This window comes from Taudactylus pleione, unplaced genomic scaffold (assembly GCF_031769625.1).
Source record: "Taudactylus pleione unplaced genomic scaffold, aTauple2 ptg000282l, whole genome shotgun sequence".
NCBI lineage: Eukaryota > Metazoa > Chordata > Amphibia > Anura > Myobatrachidae > Taudactylus > Taudactylus pleione.
In genome coordinates, this window is record NW_028284684.1 from 12,787,933 (window position 1) to 12,815,025 (window position 27,093).

Sequence of the window (27,093 nt, forward strand, 5' to 3'; positions counted from 1 at the left end):
TAAGTTACAGTATTTATTAATACCATCTTAAATGTAAATTATTTCACTACAACAATTTGAGCTATGGATAGAAAGTAATGAATGGGAAGTATCCACTTAAAAATAGATTTTTAGTGCACCATATTTATACAGCAATAAATGTAGTATTTTACCCAAGGACTACATCAAAAGATTGTGGTTACATCAAACATATGTAGAAAAGAACACAAATTTCAAACAATGTGCATGCAAGGAATTGCCAATACTTTGTTAAATACTCAACATACACATACATTGTATTTTGCAGTCACAGTACCTAGGTAGTAAATAGTCAGATTATCCATGGATCTATAGAACAAGCTCTATGAGAAATCTAAACTTGAATTCCAGCAATAAGGAAGTATTTGAGCTATGAGGGGGTGGTAGGCATGTTTGAAAGACTATCATCATCGCTATAGTAAGGTAGGATTGCTTGGCATACACTAAGATTGTCATCTTAACAGTAACAACTTGTAAATGGCAATATATACTTACTCCTTTGCTATTACTTAAAGTCTTCCTTTGCCGGCAGATTTGCGGTTTCACACATGTGATCATGTCAGCATGTATGTTGGGGACCCGCAAGATGAAAGCTTATGCAATTGCTCTTTCACTACACTTGAAAAGTATTGTTATGTGTTATGTACAGGACAACTGACCATTGTTTTTGGCAGTACAGTAGTTCAATGATAAACCATCTAAACATGAGCTCCATTTCTTTACTATTTAGCAGAATAATTTTTTTCTTAGAATATATACAGCTGTAATATTTATGCTAAACATGGACACTACAATCTTTGGGAGAAACACACTGAACAACGATCATGTGTCATCTGGTCTCTTGTACAAGTGTACGAACGGTTTGCTAACTGCCCGTAAAAACTCAGCACGATGCCCCAATATATCCGCAGATAAATTGGGCATCGGTTGTGCAGCAGAACCGACGCGATGTCTGAACGACGTTGTTCACAGACATATTGCTGGCCGACGCACATCAGATATATTGGCCGATCAATTGATCGGCCAATATATCTGCCAGTGTGTACCCAGCATGATACCAGTCTATGCTCTCCCCAAATAGTAGACCAGTGTTCTTATTTAGTAGTAATAACAAAGATTTCTTATTTGTATGACTGGTATGATTAGTACACTCATGCCCCATGACCAAAGCACCACAGTATGAATATCAGAGATTTAAAACCACTGCCTACAGATCATGAGATACTTTCCTTATAACCACAAGACTACGAGATAATTTTACTAAGAAGCGACTTTTGCTTCTCAGCTTGTTTAAGCAGGAAATTTAAACCCGCATGTATTGCTTTGAATTTTATTGCTGTTCTAAATTTCCTGTTAAACATGCCAAGCAGTGGGGGCTTGCTTAATAAATTTACCCCCAGAGCTCTCTACTGAAGCCGTACACTAACTGTGAGAATATAAACAAACAATAGTTGGGAGCGGTGTGTGAGCATGGGCAATACAGCACACCCTTTAAAATATTGTTCAATAAATGTCCTTAAACAGTTCATCATGTTTAACAGATTATACAAATGATGCTAATACAAATTATACAATTTGATGTATTGCAAGTCTATGTAACAATGCAAAAACACGTTAAATATTAAAATGCATAGCAACCACATTTCTCGGGTATGTGCGTGATACATGCCATTACTGTCCATACATGTCATACGCAAGAGTAGAGAGCCCATGCTCTCCGCTGGTTCTCGAATGAGGGGAGATGGTTTCAAAATTAAACAGTTCAATTTTACAAGTTATAAATATATTGAATATTTGAATGAAGTATTTATTGCTAGATCACATACTCATGAAGCAAAACCTCAGTGCTGCTATGTCCAATTGAAGCTGTCAGACTAGTATTACAGATCACTCGGCCCCCTGCATCAACATATCTCGGTCACTTCCGGTTCCTGGTATAGCATGGAACTAGCAATAGCCAATAGCAGGGAGAAGGACCCACCGACGCAATAAGAAGCCAGAGGACCAAACCTGCATCACCTCTTCTCGTATATACCCAGTTGCAGTTTACTCAGGTTCAACCATTTCATAAAAAAATCTTAGCCATTGTTTCAGTTCAAGGTAATTCTGTTGCAATCAAGTGTAACATTTTATCTCATAGGTTTCATATGGCTTTCTTGTCACATCATGTATTACATACATTATAGCGCTCATCTGGTTACTTTTTAGCCTAGACCTGGTGCACATGTCCTAGTACAGGGCCTCAGTTGTTTTTAGCAGCAAAAGCTGAAGAACCAGAATTTGGTTATCCCTAGCATACATAAAAGTCATGATGTGTTTTTTGTGACAATTAGTGTAAGAAACAGACATGAGACAAGACCAGGATTTTTCCAGTACAAATTAAAAGGTGTTCTCCAGTCTCCACACCCCTGTACTCCCAGATTGTTACTTATTATTATTTATATATTATAGCTGGCTGGTACTTCCAACACAGATTTAAATAATAGGATAGGTATTTAAAGCTGCATTTGCACGCTCTCCTGCATCCCTCTTTCACAGTAATGTGTTATAGGCAAATATACATTATAATGGAAAGCATATCTATAAATAGCATAAAATAAGATCCCTGGTAGGCATCCATCTGTGTGTTCGGGCTAATCTTGAGAACCACTGTTGGGACGGATTTTGATGCAGTTTTCTCTATTCTATAGAGCATTTGCCGAGGAAGGTTTCGGTGTATAAACCATTCATGTATGAAAAAAGGGAGCCGAGCAGTCATGATTTTAGCGAAAGTCTAAACGCCCAAGTGCTTTTTTGGCTCATGCTGCCTAAACCATAAAAGATATTTCACAACGATAGACTTTATTTTATACCATGTAAAAGATTATGTATTATCCGGTTTGTCCAGAAAAATGGATGGTGGCCCTATTTACCGATATAAAATTTCAGTTTTTACCGTTCCTATTTCATTATGTGAAAAACAATACTTTAATACCAAACGAGTCCAACTCCCGGGAAGAGGCTGCTTTGGCATCATAAAAAATAAAGCACAGGGACAGAAACTTAACGTAGCTGGAGTTGACCTAAGTGAAGACTGATTTTCTCATAGACAACGTGGCCCTATTGTGAGTGACGTCAAAACTAAATATTTTCTTGTTGACGTCAGGAGGAAAAACGAGTAATGTTGTCTACAAGACAATCTCATAAGACACAAGTTAAAAAAGACTAAATTTAAAATTGCTCACGTGCGAAGCCAGGGTGTATCGCTAGTAAGGCATATTAATGAGATTTAAGGATGCAGGAGACTTTACAAACATGCATTGATTGATTGTATAAATATTAGATTATGTCACCATGTAGATTTAAAGCTTCAAAGTAAATTAGCATTTATAAGTTAGCTTATTTTTCCTACACTTTGTTTATGTCTACTATTTTATGTGAACTGAAGCATGCGGCTATTGACACCAAATATTAAAGTAATGGGTACAATTATTTGATTCCAGCTTCCATCCACACTTACCTGCATTTTGTACGGAAAAAGATAGACCTCAACATTAACCTTCACAAGCCACTAGAGGGAGGCTGTGTACATAAATATTAAGTCTAATGGTGCGTACACACGGACGATCAACAATAACGGTATCGTTGTACGATCTCCCGGGTGTGCTGGACGATCGATATCGATCATCCAGCACACCATGTACCCACCAACGACTATAACGATCGCGGGTCCCTATAGTAACTTGGTCGATATCGACCAGGTTGACCTGCATGCACGGGCGATGGATGATCAACCATACGTGCCTGCGCATCACAGGTCGTTGGTGGGTAAAAACTGCACGATATGATCGATATCATTACTGTTCATATAGTCCATTTTAATCATACCGTGTGTACGCACAGTAACAAAACATGTCTCAGTAATCGTTATAAAGGGGTAGATTTACTAAATGTTAATATGTGGAGATAATTACCTCCGTTTATCTAACTTTATTTAGCAGCATATTTATATGAAAGCATATGCTGGGGCAGCTGTCTCAGCGAGGATTTTCCTTACCTCTGTTCAACAATGCGAAAGTCAGCATAATGGTTTTCATAGCAAAGCACATAGCAGAGCCACGGCAGCAGGAGCCGTTCCCGAGGTGGACCCAGCAGCAGAGATGCCGGCCACAGAGAAGAGCTTCAGAGCACATCAACAAGCGCTTTTGAGCAATGGGCTGCAGTTGTTTGCGCTGCTTGAGGTGCTAAGATGTGTCGCAAGTACAACCAGAGTTGCACCTTCTACTATATGCAGCTGGAAAACATCTTCATTGCCCTGGAGTTCCTAGACCCGGAAAACATGAAGCTGGTACCCAAAAGGTAAGCCTGGGAGACACTGGTACACATAGCCACAGCTAGTGCCATATAACTCCATCAATAGATGGCGTTAGGTGTGTCTGAAAAAAAAAAAAAAAGAGAGATGCTTTGTTCTCTCTTATATAAATATCATCCCACTGCAGCCCGCATTAAAACCTACGGGGGCTGAAAGAGCTAGACAGGAGGGTGGAAAAATCACCGATTTCTCCGCACTTCTCAAATATATAAATATAGGAGTAAACAGAAAGAAAATTTCCTTTCTCCAGCTAAAATGCTTGAGAATTTTTTTTTTTTTTTCAATTTACCAAGTATATCCCAAAATCTGCTCTTACAGATCTATAGAGAAACCTATGAAAGCAAAATACTTCCAACATTTAAGCACATTTTCATCTACTGAAACCATTTGTACAAAATAAAAATAAAAAATTGTCACCATGGCACTGTTAAATTATTTAGAATAAATGTAATTGCGAAATAAAACAAATACCTGTACAAGCACAACACCACATTTAAGATTATATACATGAAGAAATGAAGACAATAAACCAGAGGCGGAAATTAGTACAGGAATTAGTGCACTCACCATCTACAAAATGTTCAATGCATCTGAAAATTCAGCCTATCAATTCATTAGTGACTGGTGGCATCAGGGCCGTAACTACGGTAGTGCGACCTGTGCCATGACACAGGCCACCACAGGGCAGGGGGCCTGACAATTTTCTGGTTTATCATTCTCACTTGTAGCTTCCTCTTTTATCCTCAGCATCTCCTGGCCACCCCTACCTCTTCCCCATGAGGCCATGGTCCTTTTTCAGATTTAGGTCTCTATTGAAAAAATGGGAAGGGGGGGGTGGCACCAATGCTCTCTCTGGCACAAGGCCCCAAAAAGTGTAGTTACGGCTCTGGGTGGCATCATCGAAGAATGAGGCACTATTTCCATTGTGTTTCAGCAATGTAGGCACATTACCTGTATTTAAACTTAATCCAATGCTATATGTTTTATATTTGTTTAAACTGCCGAACTGAACATCCAGGTGGTGTCAGTCTCATAACAAGTGAACCAGTTGAACACAGTATACAAAAAAAAATAAAAAATCCCAGTGTACCCTAGAATAAATTACAACAGGATGAATACACTCAGCAAACAAACTGTCAATTTTATGGGACATATTTATGCCATGAGCTTAAAAACTGAAACTTACACTGAAAACAGCCACACTATAGAGCAAGGGTGGGGGAACCTTTTTTCTGCCGAGGGCCATTTTGATATATATATATATAACATTATTTGCGGGTTCGGTGCCAACCATGCCCCTTCATGTGGTGTCACACGGGGCGGAGGCACAATCGCCAATGATTACAGCAATGCCCAGAGCATCCTGAGGACAGCGGTGTGACCGTCTGAAGCGTCTTAAGGACTCTCCGGGCAGCACTGCTGCATAGATTCTGGCTGTAGGATGCCATCTAGATACCCTGCTAGCCAGATGAGGCTAGTAGAAAAAAGTTCAGAAGGCCAGACCAAAATGATTCCGAGGGCCTTATGCGGCCCCCGGGCCTGAGGTTCCCCATCCCTGCTATAGAGGAATAAGAGAAAGGGTGGCTTGTACTCATTTACATTGACTGGATATTTTGCACAGACCTTTTAAGGCAGTGCCAATTCATAGTCTATTCAATAATTATACATGACAAGATTAACTATTAAAATACACCACCTAAATAACATTCACACAAACCAAGCATAGAACTAAAATGATTTAATATTAACACGCGTCATTGTAATGCAGTGCTTAGACAAGTTTGATTTCAGGAAATAAAACAAATACTCATATTGGAGATGTTTAACAGAATGATTCACTGGGTACTGTATGAAAATCATTATTGCTCACTGTAAGGGTCATATAAAGTGACAGCCTGCTTTAGTTAACTGCTAATTTCTGTGCATGAAAATAACTTACCATCCCCTTACATTACAAAAGTGCAGGACCAATCACAGACACTGTCTTATTCTTCGTGTACTAGCTTACCTAGGAGCGAGCAGAATTCTCAAGTTGTGTTCCAAATAGAAATCAATGCAATGTGATTAGACCTATGGGTAAATAAACCTGGCAAAGCATCATGCTTACAGTCCACACAATCATAAACTGAATTATAATAGCACAACTATCAAAATAGTTTGAGTGTAATTGCAAGTAAAGAATATGATCTTATGTTTAAGATGTCAATACCCAATACTTACATCTACATAAAATACATGTCAAGAATTTTAACATGAAATAAAATTAGAGACCATACTAACTTAATTTTTCCCTGAGGTTACACAAACTGTTACCATTGTCTACATACTGTGAAGGCAGCCATTTTGTGGGTTGAGACAATATTTATAAAAATATAGACAATACCTAGGGGCTTGTGACATCACCAAAACACAAGACAGGGATGTCGTAGCTTATTAAGTTACTGGGCTGCATTCTAGTAACAAAATGGCTGCCTCAACTGTGTTAAGGGAACGGTTACACCTTAAACACACAGTGCATTTACTACATGAAAGTAAATAATGAAATTACTATTTAAATCCCAATACATCATAAGATCCCTAATTTTGTCTTCGTAGTTTCAGAGTAGAGTAAACACAAATGTAATAGATCAAGTATTTTTGTGTGCTCAAGCGCTCTAAAAACCTCTTATTCTTGTGGTGGGAGCGGCTATAGGTACAGGAGGTGACCACCCTCAGATTATGTGTTGATTAAAGATTGTTATTGTACTGCAGCGCTCAAACCTGTGTGGAATGTTCACTTTAAATAAAGTTATGCAGTCAGAAAATCTTCATAAAGTGTTTCATTTTATTAAAATCTTAATTTTAACATATGGTAAAAAATTGTTACATTTAATTTTAATTAAATTTAAAGTATATGTAGTGTGTGCTCCCTATGTTGCAGCCGGCTTGTTGTTGTTAATGCTAGATACCACATATAACAGGACAAAGAACACTATATCAATTATTATATAATTTAAAGGGAGCAATCCACACAGGTTTGAGCGCTCCAGTACAATAACAATCTTTAATCAACAAATGTAATGGATACTGGACACTTATACCACTTTTCCACCAAAATCCCAGGTCCAGTCCGGGACACAGGTTTCAAGCGGTGTCACAGCAGCTTGAACCCCATTTCCACCGCAGGATGGACCTGGGATATTGCTGATGCTTGGAGATTACATCATCACCAAGCCCCAGGAAATGCATCTCTCCCTATGCTGTGAATGGGACCCGGGATACCAGAGTTCTCTGAGCCCTACCTGGGTCTTAGATGCATAAAACCCTGCTCAAGACCCGGGAGCCTTTTCCACTGAGTGGCGACCAGGGATAACACGGCAATAACCCGGTTGCTGGAACCACACAAACAAATATTGAAATAAAAATCAGAATGTGCAGAAATACTTCGTTCAGAGTTTACTACTGTGCTGGAGAAATATACTGTGATATTAAACAATTTGTAGATACTGACCAATGTATAATTATTCCATTCTAAACTACAATACAACTCTTGAAAATACTTTAGAAGGAAACCTGTACTTGGAAATTAAAATATTTTAATTTCCATAAACCGTCTTAACAACTATAAAATTAAAATAGTTTTTAATACTTGATCATTAAGATCTATTTTTGTTGCTCATTATTGCCACTTGTTTACTTATGCAATAATGTGCAGTTGGTAAGTAAAATATGGTTTCCCACCACAACCTTGTAATCAAAGAGTGAATAGCTTTATTAGATTATGATTTCCTCTACTCTTGTCCCCCCAGGGCTGCAAAACCAAACAGGCATATCTATACTTCACTATATACACACAACAAGTAAGTTACAATTACAACTTAAGTGAAGTGCACCAGATGACATTTATAATGGCTTGATGAGAAAATAGGACTACTCCGATGTGTACAATATCACTATGATTTATATTCAGATTGGTGGTTTATGTCTTAGGACAGTGGTTCCCATACTCGGTCCTCAAGACACTATAACAGTCCAGGTTTCAAGAATATCCATAAAGATGTTTAGTTTTTCAGAAAATTCTTACTTCTTTTTTTAATAGATGAAGGAGTTATGGACTAGGGATCATAGTAACAATGTTATATTAAATGTTGGTAGTCTATTTACTGATATATTTTGTGGATAAAAGTGCAATGTCAAATTCATGTCAAATTTATCTCTAACTTAATAGCTCAGTTTCTTCTAAAGGTAAGATAACACCTCTTCAGTTAGTACCTCCGTCAATTTGATTACATCATCTGTGCACAAGCATGGATAGCCTTAAAACCTGGACTGTTAGGGTGCCTTATGGACAGTTTGGGAAACCCTGTTTTAGGACAATGCACCAAGTGACCTTCGTATGACTGGTGCCCCACCTGTACTTGTGAGATTGACCATAGAATACCACCTGATCAGTGGCTATTTGACAATGTGTATTGTTCCTGTACAAAGATACTAGTGTAATTTCAAACTGGGGTACACACTGACAGATATATTGGCTGATCAACTGATCGGCCAATATATCTGGTGCCTGTGGACCAGTGTACCAGCGATATGTCTGTGAACGACATTGTTCAGAGACATATCCAGTCAGCTATGCTGCACAGCCGATGGCAGATATATCTGTCCATCGGCAAGATTTTACGGGTGATCAGCCGATTGCCCGTACACATGCAGCCGTAGGGAGGGGGTCGTGGCGCGACCCCCGGCATGCAGGACCTGTGGTGCGTGGAAGAGGTTGGTCGTTCAGTGTATATGAATGATCATCATCTACAGATATATCTTTGCAGTGTGTACATACCTTTAGCCTAAAAGCTCATCTAGACTTGGATCACAAGTAAACTACCAGTCAAATCTTAAGCGGAATATTATGAAAGTGAACCGCTGATAAGGTGCTGTCAGTCATGATCTACTGATCTCTATACAGTGCTGTCAACATGAACAGATCTCTCATACATGGTACAAATAGAACTTGGCAAGTTATTGTCTTCATTTCCTTGCTTTCTCTTCTGTACTGTATAATTTAGTGTGTTCTGTATGGGCAGCACATTATAGGGATCAGTGCATAACCATTTTGCATGAGGTTTATAGGAATTTAATTAAATTCTGAACATAACCAAGTACTTGATTCAAACCTGCTCACTTAAATTTACACAACCTATACATGTGACATGGCTTAGATCATTTAGGGTTGTCCCAAGAAACAAAAATGAATCTGGAAATAAAATAAAGTTTTCTCCATCTCACTGTAGACAAGCTAGAAATGTTATACATGACTGGTTTATTACCACTTCGCAAACCCTGAGAAAGATTTAAGCAGCAACAGGTGCGCTAACATCCAGCTGCTAATATTCTAAGTCAAACCTGTAAATGAAAATGAATTCCACTACACAACCTAAAACAATTGTATTAAAAATTCAGTACAAACTTTTCTAATAAACCTGAAATTTTACAAAGAGTGGCACAACATAGACCACAGTAGTTACAGCACATAATTGTCCGTATAATATACTTAAATACTAAATATGTACTCTATGTAATACACCGTACTGTGTAGAAAGCACTTTGCACAAGCAGTAAACTACATAATGTAAAAACTTGAAACTAAATACTTCATTTAAAAAAATAATAAACCTGCCAACTTAAGTTCCATATAGAGCGAAACAAAGCACATCTAATACTTTTTAGATAACAGAGATGATATATAATGATATTGTTGGCAGATGAAAGATACTTTTAGGCAGTGAGTTGCTTTGATTGACGCACATAAAATATACCCTCAAATATATTTATCTATTTTATTCCGGTCAGAAATTAAAATGCCACCAAACCTGAGAAAGGAAAAATAAAAAATAATCAACCCAACAGCCACTTGAGGAATTTGTATTCTACTGAATGAACCAACAGATTTGGCAGCAATACAACATTGACCAAAACTAGAAAGGTAGATTTGGCTGTAGTTAGGTGAAGTAAATAAAATAGCAAATGCTCAATTACCTGCATACGTCACACCCCTCCCCCCCCATACATGGCGGGAGATGTACTAAGTTTTGGAGAGAGATAAAGAACCAACTAATCAGCTCCTGCCGCTTTACAGGCTGTTTGAAAAATGACAGGTGCGGATTGGTTGGTACGTTCTCTCTCCACAGCTTAGTACATCTACTCTGTATGATCTGAGAAGTTCCTCCCTGTCTCCTAAAGCACTAGGCAGGCGATAGCCTCTTGCCTGGGAATGAGTTCCTCAAAACGCTGTGGATTTGTCACAATGTAGCTGAGAAGCTCTTCTGCTGAGATAATTCAGGACGATTGCAGGTATATGAGCTTTATTATATTATTTACTTTGCCTAAGTTGACCCAAAGCTGCAATTTTAGTTTTAGGTGCAGTTATTCTTTAAGCTGTCCATGCAAAAAGAGATCTGAGCAGGGAATAAAGACATTTTAGACCAAACTGTGCCCAAATATCTGTGTGCATGTGAGGTTTTACACAAGCAGTGTTGGGAATGATTAGTTGCCGATTGACTGTGATCTGCCAGTATGTTCAATAATAAGTAGATGGCACTAATTGGATCACAGATCTGCAGCCTAATTGTTTTTGCTTGTGTATCAGCAAATTCAGATTATGGAAATCTTTGAAAGAAACCCAGATAATGTAGATTAAAGACCAGAAATATCTGAAGGGTTTACTGTGAAATCTGAACAGTAAAGTTTTTAAAACAGTATTTGTTTTGACCCATTGCATTTACATTAGCTGTTTTTTTCTTTGCAAAGAATTCCTTAATCCAATTGCATTACAGATCAAACATCAAAGATCTGGGTTTAAGAACAAGAGTGCTTTATGTGCTAAAGGGAGCTGGTGTAAAATGCTGAACTCATGAGGATTACTGGTCATTGGCTCTATCCAGACTTTCTATGACTCTCGTGAGACGAATATTTAATAGTCTTATTTGATTGTCTAAATGGTCGATCTTTTCTTCCAAGTTGTTACTGCTGTTCCTCCTCCAGTAAATGCCGACAGGCCCGGTCATGAAGTAAATTGCTACCACAAAACAAAGGGGTAGCATAGCATGCTCCGGTTCTCCTTCATACTTCTGCAGGATATAAACGCACGACAGTGCAAAGAGGGAGACTCTGACCAGCCAGAAGAATCGTCCAAAGACCACATGCAAAATGTAGAAGAAAAATCCCAGGAAGAGAGAAGCAAACCAATAGGCCAGCAGGACAGCCACCACCAGTATGAGGGCCCTGGTGGGGTTACTGGCAACCGCCGCTGGATTAAAGTAGTGAGTGAGGTTGGATGCTGGAAAACAAAATGAGAAGTGCAAGTATTAATTGCAAAAAAAAGAGAGAGAGAGAGAGAGAGAGAGAGAGAGAGAGAGAGAGAGAGAGATTGAGAGAGAGAGATTGAGAGAGAGAGATTGAGAGAGAGAGATTGAGAGAGAGAGATTGAGAGAGAGAGATTGAGAGAGAGAGATTGAGAGAGAGAGATTGAGAGAGAGAGATTGAGAGAGAGAGAGAGAGAGAGAGAGAGAGAGAGAGAGAGAGAGAGAGAGAGAGAGAGAGAGATTGAGATTATACGATCCACTATTAGCAAACATAACATTCATTGTTGCTGTTTAGAGTTACAGTATGCTGCAGCAAGATACCATATTAATTATTGAAATGAAGGAGACGGTATAAGTACTGCACATCATTAAACTGTGGCTTGCAAAATCATTCAACACCTTAACAAGTCAGATTTGGCTGTACTGCAAATTACAGATTGCTCCAGACTATTTCTATTGTAAGCCAATAGGAACAAATTTTCAAACTCAAATCAATTTGTCTGCAGATTTAAAAAAACAAAAAAAACCCACTAAACTTGAAAGAAAGCGGTTAACATTAGTATTCAACCCCTTTGCTGTAGAAGCTTTTGTTTACACAAATGAAAGATATTGCCCAAACAATTGATTTTCAATTAGCCTATCAGGAATAACAAACATGGGGCATGCCAGCTGCTGTGGAACTACACAACCCAGAATGCCCTGCTACAGTATCCCAAACCTGAAGGATGATCACAGCAGCTGGAGTGTCGGTAATAGTTTACCCCTGGCCTAGACAAGGCCGTTCCTCAAAACTCCACATCAGCGCAAGGAGGACACTTGTAAGAGAAGCCACAGAAAGGCCAGCTCTTACTTTCAGGCTACAGTGCTCAGTGGCTGAGACTGGAGTGATCGGGCACCAATCAACCATATCAAGAGCTCTGCATACAACTGCCCGGTGTGGTGGCTAGAAAGAAGCCGCTACTGAAATAAACTCCACATGAAAGCACATCTGAAGTTTGCCAGAAAACATCAGAGTGACCCAGCATCTAAAATTCAGGATAAAGTTTGTGGTCATACGAGACATAAATGTAGCTCAATTAAAACACTACATGTGGTTCAAACCAAACACTTTGCCCCATTCCTCAGCAAATACCATCCCAGCAGTGAAGTATAGGGGGTGGCAGCATCAAGTTGTAGGGATGCCTTTAGTCAGAAGAACCAAACGGATGGTGCAAAATACAAGAAGATACTGCAAGACAGCCTGCCTCACAGGCTCAATTGTTAAACAAACATAAGACGTTTTTCGTTCGTGGCGAATGTTTAAACCACTGACAGCTATTTATCATTCAACCAAAACAATAGTTAAGGTATATTACCGTTAGGCTTGAGTTTACATATTTGTTACATATGAACCATTTATCAACGAGCTGTATTTTAAGAATACCGCTCGTAGCGTTATTGTGGACTCGCCTGGTCAGGCAGCTGTTAAACTAGCATTGGCGAGCGATGGTCACCCGGCAAGTAGTGATTGGCATCAGTCAGCTCCCACAATTCTTTGTGGAGAGTCTGTCGCCAGGGCAACCAAGGAAGCAGGAAGTTGATGTGCATAGCTTCCCCGCATGTCTCATGAACTTTGTTTCAGTTCCCTGACTGCTCCATCTCATGCCCATGTAAGCGCTCCTTGCCCGCTGCTCCTGACTGTCTCCCCTCTATTCCTGTCTCCACAGCACATATCTCAGCTCCTTGCCCACACCTCCTCAATGCCCATGTCTGTTCTCCTTGCCTGCTCCTACACATGTCCATGTCTCTGCTCACTGCCTGCCGCTTTTGCTCCTGACTCCCCTCTCCACCCGTGTCTCCTCTGCCCATGTCTCTGCTACCCACCTGATCCTGCTCTGCCCTTGTCTCCATTCCCTGCGCACTCATCATGCTCGTGTCTCTCCTCTCCACCTGTGTCTTCTCTGGTTGCTGGTATCAGCGCGGGCCCCCCTGTAGCTTCTGAAGAGATCCGCCTGCATGAGACAGGGAGCAGCTGCCAGAGGTAGCTATAGCCCAAATCTCCGCTCCCTGCACTTCCTTAAAGCCCATGTCACCGGTCCCATGCCAGCTGTTCCTGCTCTAGGTGACCCCTATCCTCCTGTGTCTCCTTTGCCCATTACTGCAGTGCATGCCTGAACCTTCATGCTCCAGCAGGGCCACACCCACAAATCCCCTGATTCGTTAGGAGTGAAAATGAAGAACAAAAACCATTACACCAACTAACTTACTGTTTTTACTCGCTGGGTAAGGGTTTAATAAATAGCAAGAAAAAAGTAGATTAGCACTGAAAACGGTAGGGAAAGCGAACGGTAGTTATAAGAATTAGGTTTCGTTGATAAATAAGCCTGTCAGTCTGCTAAAAAAACAAAAACAAACTAAAGCTTGGGAGTTCACCTTGATCTCAAGCACAAAGCAACACTGGTGAATAAAAAAAAAAAAAAAAAGAAGTAAAATGTTTTACAATGGCAAAGTCTAAAACGAAGTACACACCGCAACGATGTGTCGACCCAGCGACACAATATATAAACATATCACATTGCCATACACACTGCACGATCCACTGTACGACAAAGTGATATATATCGTAACATGCTTAACGTAACTATACCGCATTGACTGTTGCATCGGAGAGTATGCAACCACACAATTCAAAATGATGAACTGGGGGATACCCATTATACGATGGCTGTTGCAATCCATTGCAGACTGCAATATTGACCAACATATCATAGTGCAGATGTTCCCAAACTCTGCCATTAATGTCCAGGTATTAAAGGATATCCATGCTTGAGTCCAGATGATTAAGTGAAATTGACTGAAGTAGTAAGTCACCTGTGCTCAAGCATGGATATCCTTAAAACGTGGACTGCAATGGCAGAATTTGAAAACCTCTGGTATAGTGCGTACCCAGCTTTAGTCCAGATCCCAGTCCATCAGAGACAGGCCTCATCCAACCTGAAGCAAATGTGCAAGGAAGAATGAGCAAAAATCGCTCCCAAACAGTATGCAAACAGTGGCAGAAACTTACCCCAACAGAATGTTATTGTGGCAAAAGCCGGTTCTACAACACGCTAGTCTGCAGCGGTTGACCACTCATACAAGCAGCATTTTCCATTTGTTTTATTTAGTTGTTTTTTTTGATCTGCTGACAATAATGGATTACGAGTTTGAAAATATACTGCAACACAAATACTGTAGGGACCATATTATGCATAAAGTTATTTTTGGCGCAGGTTCTACCAATGGAAGAGTAATACCACTTCATTGAAATAGGCTTTTAATTTTATTAAAAGTTCATCACAAGTGGAGTTGCATAAATCCAATATCCCAATACAATTAATCGGAAACCATCAATCAATAAGCGGTCCGTGGTAGGAGTTTTGCATAAACATGTAATGCATTTCATGGGTAGGCTGCCCGCTACCTCAAACTTGTTTATGCCAATATTCTTGGAAGATCAAGTCTTGGTGCTGCAATGATACAAGCTGCCCTTTACAGCCAAAGTGCTGGCGTTGCGTCTGCTGTGCAAATCAAGGGCAAAGTGAGTGAACGGTCAATAAAACTGAAAACTTATTTTGACAAAGTGGTATTAACTCCTGAAATTTGTAGAACTTGCGCCAAAAGGTACTTTTAAGATTTGATTCACAAAGATGTTCTGGATCCCTTTTCCCCCTTTAAGGCCTCCTTCAATGGAACATTCCATGTAATACCCCTTTCAGACATACTGAGATTCCCAGGATTTTGGCCTGCCTTGGCCAAAATTCCCGGGTCTCATGTCTGTGTGAAAGGTACCTAGAGCACACTAGAGCAGGGTAGTCTTTCCGGGACTTAAGTCCCAGGAAATACCCTGGTCGATTGCAGGGGAGGCTACCCGGGAACACGTTCCCGGGTAGCCGCCCCTGCAATCGACCAGGGTATTTCCCGGGACTTAAGTCCCGGAAAGACTACCCTGCTCTAGTGTGAATGGTGCAACCCGGGGATTTTACTCCCGGGCTGCAACAGGCAGTTTCTGATTGGCCCTGGCTCCGACGTAGCCACCGAGGAGGCGGCACCAGCGGCGGTAACAGCGCCCGCACCCCATACTCAGCGCTGGCAGCACTGAGAGCAGCGGCCCCCCTGTACCTGTAATTACCGGCGGTAGCAGCGCCACCGGTAACAGCGCCCGCACCTCCCCCCCTTCCCATACTCAGCGCCAACAGCACTGAGAGCAGCCCCCCCTGTCCCTATAATTACCGGCAGTAGCAGCGCCGCTGGTAAGTGCCCCGCACCCCCCCCTTCCCATACTCAGCGCCGGCAGCACTGAGAGTAGCGCCCCCCTGTCCCTAAAATTACCAGCGGTAGCAGTGCCAGCACCTCCCCCCCTTCCCATACTCAGCGTCGGTAGCACTGAGATCAGCGGCTCCTCTGTGCTCAGCCCCAGCGCGGGAAGTTTCCGGCTGTCACCAGGCAGAAGTGGAGAGAGAGATTACAGCCTCCCCGTATTTTCACTGCTGCACGGAGCTGCGCTGGGAAACTACAGGTACAGTGTCCCTCTGTCACTTTCCCCACCTGTCCCTCTGTCACTTTCCCCACCTGTACCTCTGCGCCTTACCGTCCACTTTAATAAAACTGTCTAAAACTCTCAAAAACCCTGCTCTTGTCTGAAAGGGGTCTACCCGGGAATTTCCCGGGTAGACAGTGTAGTGTGAAAGGGGGGTCTAGACCAAATACCCGGGATTTTTCACAGGAGAAATTCCCGGGTCTGAGCAGGAAATTTCCCGGGTTCTATGTCTGAAAGGGGTATAAGTGTCATTTGGAACACAGACAGATCTGTTGACTTTTTACGGAATTGATACATAATGCAAGTCACTATATGTGCTAAAACAAAGTTCCTCATCTATGTTGTGTGTTAAATGTTAGTTCTACTTTGCTCTATTACGCTACACTGGCCCATCTTCTGTATGAATTGCAGAAGTTGCATGCAGATAAATGCTTGGAGTATCACTGAAGATCCCAGAACAGGAACCTGTCCTATTTGGGACAATTTTATGTAGCATTATTAAGTTTGCTTACAGAGTTTACTATTTAGTAAAGTGCCGTCATTCTTCAGTGTGTGAAAGAACATTGAAAGGAGAAGTCTCTCTTGCATTTCCTGCCCATGTAACAACACTTAAGACAATTAGACCATAAGCAGTTTTGTAATAAACCCTTTATTTTACTGTTTTATAGCGTGAATAAATGGAGCTTGGTAAACCTCTGGCTGGAATCGCAGACACTTATGGCTTGTTACCTTTCAAAATACTGTACAACAAAAGACATCTCGATAATAATTGATATTGTTGTCTATAGCAGAGGTAGGCAACATGTGGCACTCCAGCAGCAGTGGATCTAGACTTACCAGAACGAATGCCCTGCCGCAGATGTTCTGTTCAGGCATGCTAAAACTGGACAGGCTGGGATGTGTAGTTCCACAGCAGCTGGTCGCCTACCAATGGTCTATAGACTGTGCAAGAATCTTGTTCAGACACAATAATCCTATTTATGCAGCAACGATTGCAGAATATTACACTTCATTTAATAGAGTAATTTTATGACTGAATCCATTTAAGACAGTTTCCCAATTCCCTTTTGCATCTAAATAATCTACCAACTATTGAACTTGCCTTCTCTCAGTTACTAATTAGAGGCAGGATAAAATCCCCTTTCAGAAATATTTGTCAGCTCTCTATGCAGCCTTATCCAGGGTATGCTAATGGGGTTTCCAAGAACAGATGCTTTGGAAAAAAAAGAAAACTACTCACCATCCATTCCAAGTACATCCAAGAGGTCTGTCCATATTCTCCATATTGTGTCAACCAAGACATCTACTCCATACACAAACCTCTCTGTCAGTCGTGAAAAGAACTGTGAAAGGAAACAAGCAATCACTTAAAATGATACAGGCTGACATTTTTGCTCTCTTTCCTCACAAGATATGAGTAGTCATACTAAAATGTTGGTATAATTACAGACACAAAAGGTTCAAATAGGCTAAAACTGGGAGCCATAGGAACCTCTTTCTGCCGTCGAAAATTCCATTTGGAACAGAGCAGGCTTGGAAAGTATCATTATCTTCATGATAAACAACCTAAATGTTATACCATAAGGGCCTTGATATTTAGAGAAAATCGTCCTCATCGACACCCACCGAGGGTGCATTCACCATCTTAACCCAAGTTTGTAAATGTCCAATAATACATGTTTGAAACCACCTTACGGGACCTTGCTAATATCATACGAGATATACCTCTTCTAGGTATGTTAATTCCCCATTTACACTACATGATGCGGATCTCATTTGTTAATACTCAAATTTGTCAGTGTATTGTTATGTGCCTGCACAACCCCCTTTCCCCCTTTTAGTTACCTATAGTCCCATCCTTCCTACTCGATTTTAGAAAAATAAACAAATACTGTGTTTTTGAGAGCAATTTCTTATTATTTTGCATGTACAAGTTTCCCTAATAAATGCAAAGTTTAGTATGATGCAGGCTCACATTTTTAAGATTAATACACAAGGTCCGTACCAAGGGGTTTAACCCTATGATGGCTATATTCATTGAGGCGGTTCAATCGTATAACGCGCCCAAGCTCCAGTCTCAAGTGACCAGGGGCTATTCAATTGTTTTGGACGACCAGCCCTGATGCTACAGTAATTGTGGATTTGGGGCTGTTTGTGAGTGCTTGGTGTACCTTCACTGCCACTTAGCATGGGAGAAGCCGCTTAACACAGCTAATCCAGTGCATTAGGCCGTGAGAATGCGGCCATCGGTCAAGTTGTGCAAACAACTTAATAGCTCCCATTCACTTTAGACAGGACAGCTAAAAGATGTAATCGCCCCCATTGTTTCCTTTACTGCTTCTATTAAATTACCACTAAACCTACAATACAAGTTAATCAAGGGCGTAACTACAGTTTCAGCAGTCTATGAAACTGCTATTGCCTCCAGCAAAAATAGGAGGATTAGGCAGAGAGGAAAGTAAGTATCAACAATCTGGCTGTATATGGATTTTCTCAGGCAGCCAAGTCAGACTGGTAGTTATGGAATTAGTAGCATTGCAGGGTGTTATTTTGACACGGACCGGATCTCAGTAAGAGCCTTTAATCTGTCAACAGTTTAAAGGCGAGAATTCCTTGAAGGGATTGCAGCCACTTTAACGCTTCGCTGTAGAACTCATGTTATGCCAATAAAGGTAAAACAATACAAAAAGGCGTTTTGTAACATTCACAGTCATGTATGCAAAAGCTCCCTGTTCAGCGTAACCGGAACTAGGAACATGACTAGGAACTGCTGCACATATGGCAGATCAAATATTTAAAACTGAAATAAAAACAAAAAACAAAAAACAACCTTCCAACTACAGTCAGGTGCATAAATATTGGGACATTGACAGAATTTTCATATTTTGGCCTCTATTCACCACCACAATGGCTTTGAAATGAAACAAACAAGATGTGCTTTAACTGCAGACTTTCAGATTTAATTTGAGGGTAATTACATCCAAATCAGGTGAACGGTGTAGGAATTATAACGGTTTCTATATGTGCCTCCCACTTTTTAAGGGGCCAAAAGAAATGGGACAAACTAAACAATCCTAAATCTAACTTTCACTTTTTAATACTTTGTTGCAAATCCTTTGCAGGCAATTACAGCCTGAAGTCTGGAACGCATAGACATCACCAGACGCTGGGTTTCATCCCTGGTGATGCTCTGCCAGGCCTCTACTGCAAATGTCTTCAGTTCCTGCTTTCAGTTTTGTCTTCATCAAGTGAAATACATGCTCAATCGGATTCAGGTCAGTGGACTGACTGGGCCATTGCATAACATTCCACTTTTTAGCCTTAAAAATCTCATTGGTTGGTTTTGCAGTATGCTTCGGGTCATTGTCCATCTGCACTGTGAAGCGCCATCCAATGAGATCTGAAGCATTTGAGCATATAATATTGCCCGAAACACTTCCGAATTCATTCTGCTGCTTTTGTCTGCAGTCACATCATCAATAAATACAAGGGAACCAGTTCCATTGGCAGCCATACATGCCCACGCCATGACACTACCACCACCATGCTTCGCTGATGAGGTAGTATGTTTTGGATCATGAGCAGTTCCTTTCCTTCTCCATACTGTTCTCTTCCCATCACTGTGGTACAAGTTGATCTTTGTCTCATCTGTCCATGAGATGTTGTTCCAGAACTGTAATGGCTTTTTTAGATGTTGTTTGGCAAACTCTAATCTGGTCTACCTGTTTTTGTGGCTCACCAATGGTTTACATCTTGTGGTGAACCCTCTATATTCACTCTTTTGAAGTCTTCTCTTGATTGTTGACTTTGATACATATACACCTACCTCCTGGAGAGTGTTCTTGATTTGGCCAACTGTTCTGAAGGGGTTTTTCTTCACCAGGGAAATAATTCTTCTGTCATCATCCACAGTTGGTTTCCGTGGTCTTTCGGGTCTTTTGGTGTTGCTGAGCTCTCTGGAACATTCTTGAAAAGAAAGAACGCACCGAACAGTTGATTTGGCCACACCTAATGTTTTTGCTATCTCTCTGATGGGTTTGTTTTGATTTTTCAGCCTAATGATGGCTTGCTTCACTGATAGTGACAGCTCTTTTGATCTCATATTGAGAGTCGACAGCAACTGATTCCAAATGCAAATGTCACACCTAGAATCAACTCCAGACCTTTTACCTGCTTAATTGATAATGAAATAACGAGGGAATAGCCCACACCTGTCCATGAAATAGCTTTTGAGTTGATAGTCCCATTACTTTTGTCCCCTTAAAAAGTGGGAAGCAACATATATAAACCGTTGTAATTCCTACACCGTTCACCCGATTTGGATGTAATGACCCTCAAATTAAATCTGAAAGTCTGCATTTAAAGCACATCTTGTTTGTTTCATTTCAAAGCCATTGTGGTGGTGAATAGAGGCCAAAATATGAAAAATCTGTTAATGTCCCAATATTTATGCACCTGACTATCTGTCAGCTGTTACATGTGCAACCAACCAATAGGTTTCGCTAGACTGATTAAAAAGGAACAAGTCATTATGTGATCCAACATACTGGCTACATTATTGGCATTAGGATGTAGTCAGGTCCGCCGTTCACAATCCCGAGCGCGGAATGCTGGCTAGGGAGTTATGATAGGCGTTGAAAAACGACGCCTATCATAATCCCGACGCTGGAACGCCGACATCCCGAACGAAGGTAAATTTGGGTCGAGCATAGCGCTAGCCACGCAGGGGGGGGGGCGTTGGGTTTGGATTATTGAGTCTAGCGGGGTTAGGGTTTTCCGGGGGGGGGGGGGCGCCCCCAGTTTCTGGGACATAAAGATTAGATTAAAAACTCAAAACTTTTTAGCTGTTTCGGGACTTGAGTGACTATTGTATTTCTACAGAAAGGACCGGATGGTTTCCACAGGGCAAAGTTTTTGTTTTGTCTATGGGAGGACCTGTGAAAAAGTGCCTGTGTGTATACATCAGGAGATGTATATTATATCCACAATGGTCAATGCATCACACTCAGGCGTCTCTGGTGGAATTAAACCATTGGTCCTGGCAGAGAAGCAGACGTGGCCCCACCACAGCAGTACTCGGATGGGCCACCCACTCCTGTTGTGCTGAACAGTTTTTGTAGAGATGGTCAGCGAAGTGTCCAAGCATGTTTAGCTCTCTATAGCACTAAATTGGGGGGGGGGGCATTTTGCTACATATAACATTTGTGGGCCCGGTGCAGGCAACGCCCCCTCCATGTGACACACAGGGGCGGAGCCACAATCGCCAGTGATTACAATGCCCGGAGCATCCTGGAGGATGCTCCGGGGAGCTGTAAGGGCAGTGGTATGACTGTCTGACGCGTCCTAAGGACACTCCAGGTGGCACTGCTGCATAGATTCTGGCTGCAGGGTGTCATTCTAGGCACCCTGCTAGCCAGGTGAGGCAAGCAGAAAAAAAGCTCAGAAGGCCAGACCAAATGATTCCGCAGGCTTTATAAAGTTTAGCGGCACGAAAGAAACTATTGCACAGCATGAGGAGACTGAAATTCTGGCCCAATAAAGTTCCATATAAAATAGCAGCTTTCGCCATCATCAGCAAATTTAATTTATGACTGTCAGAATCCAGAACCACATTCAACTGGTCCAACCACCTTTCCACACTCTGGTCACCCAGTGACACGGAGGCCAAAGGGGGAAAATCGCAGACGTCAGGAGGAGCAATGTTGCTTCCCGTGGCTTCCGTAACTCCCATGGAGGAAACAAAGGAGTGAATCCCTGCTTGGCTCTAAAGGAGGTACGATTAGCTGTGCGAGTTCTGCTGTAGTCATCTGACCCACATAGGGCATCCACGGGGGTCCCAGACACTACCTGCGGAAGCAAGTCTTCTCTTTCTAATGAGTGCACAGTACTCAATTATACACAATACACATACATGTGTCTGATCACACTACAACAGCACAGTTAAGATCACCAACATAGTTTACTTTTAAGGAAACCAGAAACAATTTCTTTAATATCAAGGTGTCAATGGCCTTAGTGGCAGTAATATTTTCTTTTAGAAGGGAACCCAAGTGTCAGGGTGCCATTGTCCTGGGCCCCTAAAACATGAAGGGTTTTATATATTAAGCGTCAAGTTCTAAAACCCAGCATTTCTGATCGTGTTTATGTTCGAAATTTAAAAGAGCAATGTTTTTAGAAGCAGTGTTTTGCTAGTAAATTCATTGCCCTTTTAAATTTCAGGCATGACATGATCAGAAGTGCCGGGTTTTAGAAGCCGCTGGTAAGCAAATTAACTCCAAGGTTTCTAAAAAAATGTATTGTGGGATTGGGACCCCAACCTACCAGCAATGATTTTGTCAATCACATCGAGAAGCAGAGGAGGAAAGAAAGGCACAAGGAGGGGAGAAGGTGTGGTGTAAGCGGGCAATCAGTTGTGTGAACATATGGGAGAAAGATGGGGAATGTATGGGATTGGAGGCTAATGGAAGACATATACACAAAGCTGGGGGGGGGGGGAAGGCACATATGGTAAGACAGAGAGGCGGGTACACATACGTGGTGGAGTGAGAGAGATCAATACAAAGACAGAGGCTGAAAAGAGACAGATGAGAGGGCAGACATTAGGGGGGAGGGGGGGGGGTGGAGTCAGGGACTAGTGAGGACTCCATTTGTAAGGAAGCCAAGCGGAAATGAAAGTGAATAGAGGCGGTGGTGAATGGAGTGTAGAGCAGGGGGCTTTAAAGAAGTCGGCCACGATAATTTGTTACTGAACCATACACGGCACTAACCACTACTGGCACTGTTTGGGAAACACTGCGTTAGTGGGAGCACTTCCCATGCTCCACCTATGCCTTTGGAACATGCCTTTACTGGGCTTTGCCTATATAAGAACGCTGCGTCACACACCATTCAACCTATCTAGTCTTTGAGAGATTCGGATTCTCACATTTGTGTGAGCTGAGCTAATTCATGCAAGGTATGTCACACAAACTGGTATACGTTCAGCCTGTTACTCACATACTATTTTATATTACATGCAATTGAAAAAAAAAAAAAAAAAAAAAAGCACGTCATATCAACAAAGGCTTTTCTACATAGAAGGCACAAACAGGAAAAAAGTTATGAAAATGCACTGTCAGGCAAGGGTTGAATAGAGTCTGTCCTCTTGGTGAACATGATTTTTCAGGCCCACTGTCCTAAACAAATATTTTAAAGTAAATGGATAAATAGCACTAGAGAAATTCCGAGCTAATCATTTAAACAGAGAAATCCCTAAATCATAAGCTGCAGAATGTATTTTAGGAGACATTGGCATCACTGATTACCTCTAATGTGTAATATTTCACACTAGAGGATAAATGAATCTTTATCACACACTAATACTCCGATTTACATTAACAGATGCAAAGTGCACACAGATCTACAATAACAGTGACTGAAACACACACTAACATACATTAACCCTCTCTACCAACACTTACTATTCTCAGAGTAATTAGAGCTTCACTTCCATTATGACAGCAGCATTACTTAAACCAACGGATGTGGCCAACAGGAAGCTGTAATATTGCCCCCTCCATGTTATTACTGCAACTGTAGCATCCTTGGGCTCTGAAGCTACAGAGAATTGGTACGTAATACAGCCGGATCGAAGCCCGGCGGATGAAATCTCGACATCGGAAGGCCGGCAGATGAAGATCCCTACTAGGGTAAGTACCCTAATCCTCCCCTCCCCCTAACTCTAATCTCCCTCCCTAGTGCCGATATTTACGGATTTAGCAATTATAGGTAAACTGCGTATGTGTCAAAGTACATTACCGTAGACGCTAGCAGTGACCATTTACTCGCAGCGTTATTGGCAGTAAGGGAGTGTTTGCGGGAGGTAACTGGGAGTGGCGGAAAAGAACGTGAGCATGTTGCAACAGTTTTGGGGGGGGGGGTGGGGAGTGTCACATCCTGCGTCTGCGATTCCATACACAATAAAAACACCTCCAGCGTCTTAGTCCCACGGCCATTATGCACAATCATAGGGTTACTCAGAAGACCGATATTCGAAGGATCTGCGACCAATGTTTGGACACAGATTCTTGGGATGCAAAGACGCAGGTGGGTGTCTCAGTACATTCCTCCGCGTCTGCAACATTTGCCTATATTCACACAGCAGCATTAGCTAACAACTCTGAATCAGGCCATATATGCGGAATAATGTACACTCTTCTGTAAAGTATAAAGCTAATATTGGGGAAGGGTTGATCAAACGCATTGTTGGTTATGTGCCGTTGAAACAGCAAGGCGATACTTAACGGTGACACTTTGTGACTGCAACATCACTTATTTTACCTCATAGGAGAGTGCAGTAAAATTAGCGATGTTGGGCTTGTTGCAACAAAAAGTCACATTTAATTGGACAACCTCCTGTAAGTCACTGGGGAAATCAATGGCCATGCTTTTATACAGGTCACAAATGTCTAACAGCCATAATAGTTATACTTGTTTTATTCTGTGTAATGCACTCACTGAACACTGGAGCGTGAACTGAGGTACTCACCATTTATGGTTATCTATCAAATACTGTAGTTTATACATATATCAGCATCACATACACGATAAATTAAAAGTACAAGTAAGCGATTTACATTGACTATGAATCATGCCCTATAGTACTAGGCAATTACAACATGCAAATACAGAGTTCCACAATTGCTATGTATTTATTGCATCAAGGCCAAAGAAAGCATACAGCGTGTGCACACCAATTACTCACACACGATGATGTGCATGTCACCTAATGTATAGGAAATGGAGGAAGGCTTCTTCACACGATATGCAGAATAAACGGTCTGCAATGCCCATGATATGGCTGATGCATCCTAATGTAAATGAACGAGGGTAAAGACATATGCTTGTCACGGTACCTGCCATGTCCCTTCCCCTAACGCACCAGATTTTACATTTATCTTAAAATACCAGAGGCAGTATCATGTCCCACCTTCTGCACCGCTCTCACGTTGTCCTCGCCGAATGTATTACTCATGGTCTGGTAGAAGCCGGTGGCTGCTTTGCGGAAAGAGTTGTTCTGCTTCTCATGTCCCCGGTTCCTGGTAGCCTGAGCACAGAGCGCCCCTGAGACCAGCAGCAGGAACGTGAGACACCAGGGTAGCTTCGATCGCAGGCGATCCATGTCCCAGCAGCAGATGTGGTGGAGCAGATGGCAACAGAAGACGTCTCTTTCAGCTACACCACAGCCAGAATTCTCTGTGTCTGCTCTCTGTATCTGTACTGTGATACAATCTATGAGGCTGACTGAGCCCAACCTTCCGTCTCCTCCCAGCACCGGAAGAACAGCCCCTTCCTAAATAAAATATCCTGCTTGCTGCAACACCCAGAGCATACTGTGGTGACCCATGTTTTGTCTTTTTCATGCTAATATCAAATATTCTTATCAAGTCATCACCTTCAAGCTACAGATCTATAGGACATGTAGAAAGTAAACAAGTCTGCATCATTGTAAATTCAAACTACAGTCAGGGAAGTACCTAGAACCATTTAAAATGTTTTAGAGTAACACAGATGAATAGCTATACAATTTTTATATACTTTACAAAATGGGTGCTCAGAGTTTTTAGATATGGGGGTCTAGCAAAAGTGACGAGGTTGCCCAGAATATTATTGGGCAACAGCGTCACGATTTTTTAAGAATTATTAAAAATTATGGATGCTATTCAGCATTATTTTATGCAGGGACAGCGGTTGCAGTAACACGCTGTCCCTGCGATGTTACAGAAGGCATTGTTATCGGTTTCCGAAAACAATACCTTCTGTTTCTGCTACTGCACATGCTCAGTCATGCCTTTCCGAACAGTCTCTGTCCGGGCTTTGAGCTGACCGCAGACGGGTAAGTTCAATTACAGCCTGTCCAAAGTGATTGACATGTGTATACAGACTTTATATTAGCATGTATACATGTATATTTATGTGCTTTTATATTTAACATTTCTATATAAATGGTAAATATATTAGCACATAAATATACAGCCATGGCCAAATGTGTCATGCCAACAGTAAAGCATCCTGAGACCATTCATGTGTGGGGTTGCTTCCCAGCCAAGGGAGTGGGCTCACTCACAATTTTACCTTAGAACACAGGCATGAATAAAGACTGGTACCAAAACATCCTCCAAGAGCAACTTCTCCCAATCATGCAAGAACAGTTTGGTGATGAACAATGGCTTTTCCAGCATGATGGAGCACCTTGCCATAAGGCAAAAGTGATAACTAAGTGGCACGGAGAACAAAACATCAACATTTTGTGCCCATGGCCAGGAAACTCCCCAAACCTTAGTCCCATTGAGAATGTGTGGTAAAAAGAGGCGGGTAGACAAACAAAAACCCACATATTCTGACAAACTCCAAGCATTGATCAGGCAAGAATGGGCGACCATCAGTCAGTATGTTGCCCAGAAGTTGATTGACAGCATGCCAGGGCGAATTGCAGAGGTCTTGAAAATGAAGGGGCAACACTGCAAATATTGCCTCTTTGCATAAACTTAATGTAATTGACAAAAAGGTCTAATTGTGAAAACCAATATTTGTGTCATTCTCAAAACTTTTGGCCATTACTGTACATGTATACAGGCTAATGTAAAGCATGTATACAAATGTCAATCAATTTCGGCAGGTTTAACAGGCTCTAATTGGTCTTACTTACCAGTAGTCATCGGGAAGCAGAGACGGACACTGGGCTGTGTTACACGATGCTGCAGGGACTTATGGGAAAATTTCCCTCTGTCCCTGCAGTTTTCGGGCAATTTAATGCATTTTCTTCATATAACGCCATTCTGAGATGGCGT

The 27,093-nt window shown here is 41.5% G+C and overlaps 1 protein-coding gene across 1 annotated transcript; it reads right to left on the bottom strand.

Annotated features, from left to right (window-relative positions):
- On the bottom strand, positions 1–25,557 carry BRI3BP (BRI3 binding protein). Its single transcript, XM_088482122.1, has 3 exons — positions 25,233–25,557; positions 17,505–17,607; positions 1–11,681 (listed from the first exon to the last, which is right to left on the bottom strand). The coding sequence occupies exons 1-3, from the start codon at positions 25,422–25,424 to the stop codon at positions 11,263–11,265; spliced, it is 714 nt and encodes a 237-aa protein (XP_088338248.1). The 5' UTR covers positions 25,425–25,557; the 3' UTR covers positions 1–11,262.
- Between the last annotated feature and the right edge of the window lie 1,536 nt (positions 25,558–27,093).